The following is a 9831-nucleotide window of genomic DNA, read 5'->3' on the forward strand; positions in this document are numbered from 1 at the left end:
GAGTCCCATTCCAAGCAAGGGATCATTTAATGAGTGTTATTTTTCAGAAGACCTCTGTCCCACTTAGATGCAGGAATGGGTAGTTTGTGTTAAAGAAGACAATAAATCTGAGGAACACAATCCCTTATTTTTTTTTGTAGAAATGAAATTAACATAGTGCATGTGGTAGTGTGTGCAGATGAGGTGCTGAAATTGCCCAGAATTTGATCTCTCTCATTGTAAAATTCCAAGGTCAATGTTGAAATCGTTTAATCAAAAATTAAACAAAAATGTCACTGTCTCATTTTATATACCCCCTCTTACATCCTTGCAGCTCGATTTGGTACATTTTCAAATGCTTATGGCTATATTTTAACATTTCACCATTTGTATGTTTTGAAGTCATTCCAGCTACCTACAGTCCTGTAAGCCTCTGACTTACAGGATACCTGCTCTCCATCTAAACCAAAGTGGCAGTGCTGATTTGACCTTTCCCTTTTTTACTGTTCTTGAAACTTAATTTCAGGAAACTGAGTGCACTTTGAAAACATCAATTATTGTAAAAAACAGAGTTCAATGTTTCTCAGTTTAGAACATGCCACCCTCTACAGAATTTCATTGTACACATTTTTTCCCCTATGACTTTCATTTTTATTTATAAATTAAAACATGGGTTTAAATAGGTGACTCGATCAATATCAGCTGAAAATCAGTGTCACAGCCAGGAACTACACCTGACTCTACAAATCCATACTCAGTTCTTTAGTCACAGTAAAATTTTCCTTTTCTTTTTATCATGCTAGAATTCAGCCCTTACAATCCTACCTGCAGAAAATTTTGTTCAGCCTTGTGATATTTTTAATTAAAATAACAAGATGAATGCTTTTCTGATGGCTCCATTCAGTGAAATTAAACATTGACTCCTCTCTTGCTTTCAGCAGGATACATCTCAGCAGTATCCACTTCTCTCTTGCACAGGTTTCTCTTTAACAGCATTTTAAAAGATGTACATTTTACTTCAGGTTTCCATTCTGCGTATCTCATCAGCCATAGGAAGAACCACTTGCTTCTTGCACTTGTTTTCCTATCGGGGGCTCTGCCTGCACAGCATCAAATCCTCCTAAGCCTTCAGATGGCTCCCAGCATTATTGATAGTACCCTTTGCATAGCTCTGTCTGAAGATCTAAGCTATCATTCTAACCTCTGAATTGAAGAATTAAATCTTTTTGCAAGAATTTTTCTGTTCTACAGTAATACAGTGCTCTGTAAAACTTTTTCTCTCACTAGTACAACATCCAGTGACCCAGAACATCCTGGTCTAAGGGAGATGTTGGTGTGGAGCCATCTACTGGTTGAACGGTTAAGTATTATATAGACAGGTAAAAAATAAAATCATTTAACCACGTAATTTTGTCATAATTATGAAAATAGCAGCGTATGTTAATAGATTAGCCCTGAGGTATCTGATGTTTCCTGTGTACTGGTTCTTAGGCTTTAATACTCAGTGGTCTTAATGTGTCTCAGCTCTTAAAATAAAATCTCAAAAATTTATCTTAATTTCACTTTAAAAACTGGAAGGGAGATGGATGGAGGACAAAAATGCTCTCTCTCATGTATCAGTAACATGATCTCATGTATCTCATGTATCAGTAAATGAGAATACTAATGCTCATTTAGTAAATTAATCTAGGTAGTGAATGTTATTGGTGTGCCGAACAGGATAAATAACAATTATTGATTTATTTGACGCCTATTAAGGTTTCATCCCATGTTTCTATGTGTTGGTCTAAAATGGCCATGGCTCATCAGGTATGGTTTTCTTGGGATTAAAAAAGAAGTCTCAGTCAATTTTACAATATTCTTCAAAGCTTTTTTATTAAAAATGAATTCAGACAAAAAAAGCTAGCAGACATACAGAATTCTAAGGCCTTTAAAACCTGAAGTTCTAATAAACAAACTTTTAAGAACTAGAAATAATCCAGCCAACTTACTTTAGAGACTAAAAGTACATTATCAAATGATGCTGACAAATACATATTTACTTATTTATGATAATACTTATCTTCTGTAATTTAGTTTTATTTCTGTTATATGCAACTTTAATGGTGTTTTCAGGAGCAAGAGGGAGCATTTTATGGATTTAAAGGAGATTATTTGCATCTATTAAATATGTACATCTATGTATATGTATGCATACTAACATTTACATACACACAGTCCTGAAACTAAACGCATGTACATACATATTCTTATATGCATATGCACATATTTGTACATTTGCATATATACAAATACGTATATACGTATACAAACACATATTCCTAAATATGACATGTAAAATCCAAATCTGACCTACAATCTCGGTTAAAGAAAATCTTCTATTGGCTGTCAGGTTGCACTTGGATTAAAAAGTTGCCATCATTCACATTTACTCTCATCAGAACCATCAGCAGGAGAAACTTCCAGCAGTAGCTGCAAGTAGCAAGTAATTTTATCAAAAAATGCAAAATGCAATTTAAAATGTACAAAAGGAAGATAAACAATAAGACTCCCGAGCATAAACAAAAAAGCATAAAAATATTGCATATTTGGAGACCAGACTATAGGAGCTAAAACTAAGAAGAATGACATGGCCACCATCACAAACGGAACCGGTAGAAAAACCTGTAAGAGAAAGAAAAAAAAATTAGGAAGTAGCTGACCAACCATAGTTTCATGTATCGTTCACTACAGTAACAATGCATTCTTTGCCACACCAGAATACCATCTGTGTTGCTTCAATCTCACCCCAGGGAAGACTTATCTGACATAAAATTGTCTACAACACTTGTTCAGGTTCCTTCTATCATTAAGGAAAAGAGATAAGCAACACCTGAAAAGCATTCACCCACATAACAGTATGGACACCTAAAGAAAATTCAGCACCTAGAGGAAGCTTTCACAATTAATGCTAATTAATTGCGTATCTCCAATCTAGTGTTCTGACAGTTAGATTGAGATGAAATCAAACCTGACCCTAATGGCTGTGGTTGGGTGAAGAAAAATGAGAGCAGACAAAGGTCTCTTAAACCAACAACTGCCAGCCTGGATCCCACATGGTTCCTGTCACTGCTCCACATCAATATGGTTCCCTGTTCCTCATCTGCACATCTCCCCAGTTCTATGCATATTCATCTCTTGTTTTCAGGTAAGCTCTCTGGGGCAAGGACCATGTTTGCTTTTTTTTAATACCTTTACCCTACAGTATGAAGCAGATTTGTCCCAGACCGCAAGTAAGGTTCTTATCATTGTGATTAGCATTTATATTTCTGTAGTAACTATCAACTTTTGTCTTGCATTTGTTCCATAACTTCTGCATGATACCCATGACTCATAAAACCAAAAGAATATATGATAACTTATTTCCAATTACTTTGTATGGTCGATGTAGGTTAGGTTCCCTGTATCGAAGTACAATCAGGCTTGCACAAGTCAATCCAATCATAAGCCAGGCAGAAAATCCAAAGTAATTTGTTAACATAATAAGGTCAGAGGGGATTATAAAAATGGATGCAATGATGGTTGAAAAAATCAAAGCTGGTGCTGGAGTACAAGTATGGACGTTAAGCATGGATATTAAAACAGGTAAATGTCCTGACTGACTTCCAGCATAGCTTAATCGACCTAATGTGAACATGCTGCTGTTGAGGGCGCCAAATATCGAGATAGCAACGGAGAGAGGAATGATCCAGGCAACAGAGGGGATCACTCGATCAGCCCAAGTTACTGCCACAGCAACTGCAAGAAAAAAAAACATCAGTAATGGTGTAGGTACCATGCTCTGAATTTCCAACAGACTCAAGAGAAAGGAAACTTAAAATGCGTGAAATAACAATTACTTATTGGGAATGTCTAGTTTTTGTTTTGTTTTGATTTTCGTTTTGTTGAATAATCAAATGAGTCTATTCTAATTCTAAAAGTATTGCATTCAGGAGCTAAAACTTGCATGGTAGCAGCAGTAGGTAGCAGCAAGGACTCCTGATCACTACAAAAGCTCCTGGGTGAAGCCGCAATGGCCAACAGGAAGCAAAGTACTGAGTGCCCTGTAAGCATTATGGCTGCATCTCAGCATCATGAATAACAAATGCAAACACATGAGCAGGGCTATCTGAGTAAAGAAAATGGAGGCATTAGTCTCCTGCCTGATCACAGAGGTGACATGACCACTGGGTAGGAGGAAACTGCAACACAACTGCATGTATGTAGAAAGACGAGTCAGAAAACGTGTTATTATTCTGATTTTGCTTTGGGTACAACTGGGAAATGTGAAAGATTATTGCTGAACAAGTTATTTTCCATACTTCTCAGAAATTGGTGATGGCCAGTATTATATTGAGGACTAATTCTTAGCAGGCCTATAACTGAGTGCCATGAGGAATATATGTCTTGCAGTGATTTGTACAGCATAAAACTCCTCAGAGTAGGGGAGAAGAAAACAACAAAAATGTAGTGACCAATAAAGAACTGCAGCAATGTACAGCAATGTTGGAAATGAGAGCTATAATTTTAAGGCCATCTCCTCAGCTGATGTAAATAAGCACCATTCCACCATCATTTTAGGAACTACTTGTGCCAGCCAGGCAGCTGCTCACTGATGTTCTGGTATCCACTGCTGCTTTCCTTCCAGAATGGATTTGTAAATGCCTGTGTCTCTCCCAGCAGATAGCCTGATTGTGGGCAGATGACACTATTGGGCTGCTGAGTGACAGCTACACCATCATTTATGTTATTGAGCTGTTTTCACAGGAAAAAAAAGGAAGGAAGGAAGGAAGGAAGGAAGGAAGGAAGGAAGGAAGGAAGGAAGGAAGGAAGGAAGGAAGGAAGGAAGGAAGGAAGGAAGGAAGGAAGGAAGAGAAAGAAGTGATTGTTTAAATGGGGTTTGGTTTTGTCTCTCCTGGACAAGGCAAGGTCTGACAGTTCAGTGTCATTAGACTGGGATTTTAACAGGTGCTGTTTGGACAACCAAAGAAAAATACAGCTCCTCTTGGCCCTTTTTATACACAATTTATTGGTACTGCATCTGAGAGAAGCTTTACAGAAAATGGACTTTTGAACAGGGTCTTCCAAGAAATGAGAATACTTACCATGAATAACCCCAAATGGCTGTTTTCCTGTCTATAGCCTTTCCTATATTACTTATCATTAGAGGTAACTTGGAATGATTATTTGTTCCCATCTTAAACAGTAAGGACTTTAGCCTTAGATACTATAACACAGGAAAGGAAGGAGGAGAGAGGATTAAAACTATAGGAAAACTAAATCCCTACCTATCAAACAAGGACCCAATCATCACCTGATTTCCATGTTTTAATGCACTTCTGATTTCTTTTTAGACAGTCCAGGCGTAAGTCAAAATTTTGACACCTACTATTATTTCTCTGTATTCAGTCCAACTTATATCATGCAGCAAAATTAAACCACAATTCTCTTTTAAAACTTACAGTGAAACTCACATTTCCCAATTGTGGAGTTAGGTAATCCAGTACACTGACAACAAGCAGGTACACTAACGGAACTCATCTTTCTCACAAAAATATCAAACTCATACCTGAGGAGACAATTTCCTTTGGAGTGAGGACAGTCAGATATGAGATGTTTACTAGTAAGTAAAACACAATTACTGAGGGAACAGCTGTCATCACAGTTAAAGGGATATTTCTGCTAGGGTTTTTCATCTCTTCTGAAAAACACAATCAAATAATAATAATATTAAAGCAAGCAGTGTAACTTCTGTAAGTGTGTTTCAGTGGTGAATCTACACAGAGGTTGACATGATTGACACAGAAATCCTGTCCCAAGCCCTAATCATGGTTCCTAAACTACACTGCTTGTATGTTTCCGCAGTAGTTTTCAAACAGTTTATCATCAAAGAGTCCTAAGTGAAGAATTTAGAACATTTTTTTTTTCCTTTGTCTTTTTTTAGCTACAGGTGTCTTGGGAAAAGAGAGACCTGACAGACTGATAAAAAATGACAAAGGACTAATAAATTTTCTCTGATTTGATTAAACAAATATATGGCTGTACATTAGAATACTGATTTGGTAATATGTTTCCAAATAGCCATACTTTTAAATCTAAAGATTGAATGTGAGGCTGTAAAGTCACTTTATTTATTCTTTCATCACTTCGTGAGCCCTGATTCCAAATTTTTATAGAATCATAGAATGGTTTGAGTTGGAAGGGACCTTTAAGATCATCTAGTTCCAATTCCCTGCTATAGGCAGAAACACCTTCCCTTTAGACCAGGCTGCTCAAAGACCCTTCCAACCTGGTCTTGAACACCTCCAGAGAGGAACACCCACAACAATCCTTCTGGACACCTGTTCCAGTATCTTGTTATTCTCAGTAAAGAATGTCTTCATAATGTTGAATTTAAATCCACCCGCTTCCAAGTTATACTCTCTCAGCTTGTCCTCCTAGGGAAGTGCTCCAGCCCCTCTGATCATCATTCTAAGTGTATTTTCCTATTCCTGCCCAAAACATTTCTCTTTGTTCTTACATCAGAAGATACAGAAGACATAACGGGAAAGAATGAAGGCATTGGCAAGGAGCAGTAATGTAGTGGCTTTTAAAAAGGGCAGTTGCCAGCTGGATTCTGCCATTATCATTTCCATGACAAAATTGGTGGAGGAAAAGTAGTGTTCAGTGCTAAACCTGGTATCTTAGCTTAAAACTACTCAGCCTATATCAGTATTGATATAGGCTAGTGAGGGAAGGTGAATCATTTTTCTCCTCAAATACTATCTCTGCCTCCTGCATCAGCTTTGAGCCTGCCCTATTCTGGGGTGCAGTGCATGGACTGCAGAGGGACAGAATGAGCACAGCAGAGAAATGCGGAGCTTATTGGAGAATTTGGTATTTATTTGAAATGTAAGAAATGCACTTCATAATTTTGAGCACAAAGGGAGACAATCACCAAAATAGCTGATTTAAATTTGTCTTTCTATTTGTTTCGTTCCTAGCTACAGTCCCAACATCCAGCTGGCATGGGATCCTTTAGCTAAGGCTCACAGGAATGAAAGTTATTGTTGAAGAATAGGAAACTCAGTTCAGGAGAGGTCCATAGTGTAGTTGCATCTGTCTAAACAGCTGTGCTACCCAGTGGGTTGCATTTATCACTAGTGTATTGCAATTGTTACTTGTGGTAACTGATCAGAAAATAGTACTTCTGTGAACAACTTTTATTTCCTTGTAAAAATCTGAATTTTTGCCTTTAAGAAAACCCTAAGATTTCAAAAGTTATATTTTCTGCTTTTTACCACCTTTTTAATAACAGCATATTCTAAATGCAGGATTTTAATAATAACAGTCAGTTTTTAAAATATTAACCCAATTTTCACACTGTTCTCACCACTGAACTTTGTGTTACACATTTCACACGTTGGGCTTACTTAATGTTTAATGTTTCTACATGTGGAAGAGGTCAATGGATGAGTAAGGTTAAAGATACAACAGCATCATCCATTTGCTTACAACTTAACTCCATAAATCTAATGATATTATAAAATACTGTTCACTCAATTTATTGTGAAGTATGTAAGTTACTGTGAGCATTTTCTCTTTGCAGTTTTCATGAAAAACTGCTGTTTATTATTGTTTCCTATCACTAGATATAGAACAGGACAAGTAAATGAACATGCCAAAAGAATGCATATTTAAAATTGGATATAAGTTATATCAGAAGATTTATACCACTTCCCTTACATTCTTCTACATCTGCTCTCAGGAAATTATCACAGACAGGCTACACTATATATCCCTTCAAACTGATATATTTTAATACAATTCAGTATGAATTTGTCCATGTACAAATCAGAGAAGGTATAGATATTGATATACAATCATCTTTTTCAAATTGGTCCTTACTGAGGAAATAGGCTGGCAAAAATCTCTTAATTTAAGCATTCATTTGTAAAACTCAAACTCTAATTTTTTAAGATATGAAAAATTCTATTTACAAATGATATTTTAAGTAAACCTCTTAAATTTATCTTGTAGTCCTTTGTAATTGTTACTTTCATTCTGGAGACACTACAAGAAGCAAGGAACATCCTTGACGGTAGAGCAATGCCTCTTTCACCAGACCTACCACACACACGACCAGTGGACAGTTTGTACCACAAAAATGTGCATAAACCTATGAAGGACAGACAAGTTCTTCTAACACTAGCAGAGGAATGTTAAGAATTGCTATTGCAGAATGAAATCTAAAGAAAAAGAGCAAGATACCTGCCATATAATTGAGGGACCACCAACCACCATACGCGTACAGTCCTTGGAAAAAGGCTTCAGCGATCTGTGATGCGTTGGGCATCTCTGAGCCAAACATGTCCTCAAACCTGGCGAGATTCTCCTTCCTTCCACCAACGAGCAGAACTATACCACCGACAGCAATTACAGACAACGCCATCATCTTCAGGAGAGTGAACACTATCTGCACCCATGTAGCCAGTTTGACACTGCGTCCATTCAGAATCCCCAGGGACCAGAGGACGGCCAAAGCCAAGCATTTCTTCAGCACTTCTGGTGCAGGGCAAATGCCGTAGAAGGGCTGGGTGGCATATTCAGCAAATAGCAAGGTTCGGGCAGCATTTGATGCTGGCTTGGTAAACGTTGATGTCCAGATGAACACAAAGGCAGGTAGGGATCCAAGGCCTCTCTTAATATGGCTGTATTCCCCTCCAGAAAATGGCAGAGCAGTGCCCAGCTCTGCGTAGCAGAGGGAGCCCATAAGAGAAACTAGTCCAGAAGCAGTCCAGATTGTTAATGCAACACCAACATTAAGCAGGGAATGCTTTAACACCCCTGTGGGAGACACAAAGATCCCTGCCCCAACTATTGATCCGATAATAAAACTTACCCCATCAAAACAACCTATTCTTCGTTTGAGTTGCATCTTGGTCTTTTCTTTTCTTTTTACATCTTTGGGATCATTGCTCTTTCCTCTTCCCATTTTTTTCTTATTTTTCACAACAGACTCTATGGCTTCAGTGTCAAGATTACACGTATTTTCCTCTCCCTTTGTTCTTAGTTGATTGTCATGGCCCTACTTGCCAGTGAAATGTTATGAGAAGCCTGGCTTAATCATTCAAAAAAGAGAGCATACTTTGGGTTTGGCTGTCTAGTGTGTGAAGATGATTAACTGGTTACTTCAAGGAATGCTGGTAAATCATGGACACGTTGGTTTAATATGTACTTCAGAAATTTGGTCTGGGGATACCTTTAAAGAAATTGGCATAACAAATAATACACAGTAAATGCTTTTCAGTTCTCTGCTGATTTCCATCGAAGGATTCCCAGACTCTTTACATATGCAGTATGTATGACAATTCTGTGAAGTAAGTAAATGTTATCACTGTATGAGACTTACAGAAAAGGGAAAGTGGGAAGGCATGGCAGCATGAGGAAAAAGTTCAGCCCTCTATATGCTGTGGACAGTAACAGAGGCAGGAGTTGAACAGACAGGTATGTTTTTCCACAGTCAATATATAAAAATATATATAACATCACCTGGGAAGAATACAGGGATCCATCCGGACTTGGGTCAGAGGAATCCCATGCATCCATACAGACTGGAAGGAGCAATCTGTAAGAGCAGCCCTGCAGAGAAGGACCTGGGCGTCCTGATGGACAAAAAGCTTAACATGAGCCAGCCATGTGCTCTTGCAGCTCGGAAAGCAAATGGGATCCTGGGCTCCGTCAGAAGAGGGGTGGCCAGCAGGGACAGGGAGGAGATTGTCCCCCTCTACTCTGCTCTTGTGAGCCCCATCTGGAATACTGCTCCAAGTGTGGAGCCTGCAATACAAGAAAGAC

The 9831-nt window shown here is 38.1% G+C and overlaps 1 protein-coding gene across 2 annotated transcripts; it reads right to left on the bottom strand.

The window, feature by feature from the left end:
* Window positions 1-1827: 1827 nt before the first annotated feature.
* SLC7A13 (solute carrier family 7 member 13) lies at window positions 1828-9134 on the bottom strand. 2 transcript variants are annotated; one of them, XM_052703226.1, is made up of 4 exons: window positions 8248-9134; window positions 5567-5695; window positions 3392-3756; window positions 1828-2643 (listed from the first exon to the last, which is right to left on the bottom strand). In XM_052703226.1, exons 1-4 carry the CDS (start codon window positions 8969-8971, stop codon window positions 2398-2400), a joined length of 1464 nt encoding a protein of 487 aa, XP_052559186.1. In that variant the 5' UTR covers window positions 8972-9134; the 3' UTR covers window positions 1828-2397. The 2 variants fall into 2 exon arrangements, with proteins under 2 accessions (XP_052559186.1, XP_052559185.1); XM_052703225.1 differs by having other exon boundaries at window positions 5567-5698; window positions 8248-9132.
* Window positions 9135-9831: the final 697 nt, after the last annotated feature.

The sequence above is a fragment of the Tympanuchus pallidicinctus genome, unplaced genomic scaffold, assembly GCF_026119805.1.
Source record: "Tympanuchus pallidicinctus isolate F22 unplaced genomic scaffold, pur_lepc_1.0 scaffold5, whole genome shotgun sequence".
NCBI classification, from domain to species: Eukaryota; Metazoa; Chordata; class Aves; order Galliformes; family Phasianidae; genus Tympanuchus; species Tympanuchus pallidicinctus.

Bases quoted from the DNA above. Each gene is read 5' to 3' on its own strand.
- SLC7A13 (XM_052703225.1), bottom strand. From the start codon at position 8,971: ATGGGAAGAGGAAAGAGCAATGATCCCAAAGATGTAAAAAGAAAAGAA. The intron at 5,699-8,247 runs GTATCTTGCTCT...TGTGTTTTTCAG, and splicing joins GTCCCTCAATTATATGGCAG to AAGAGATGAAAAACCCTAGC. The intron at 2,644-3,391 runs GTAATTGGAAAT...TTTCTCTTACAG, and splicing joins ACCTACATCGACCATACAAA to GTTTTTCTACCGGTTCCGTT.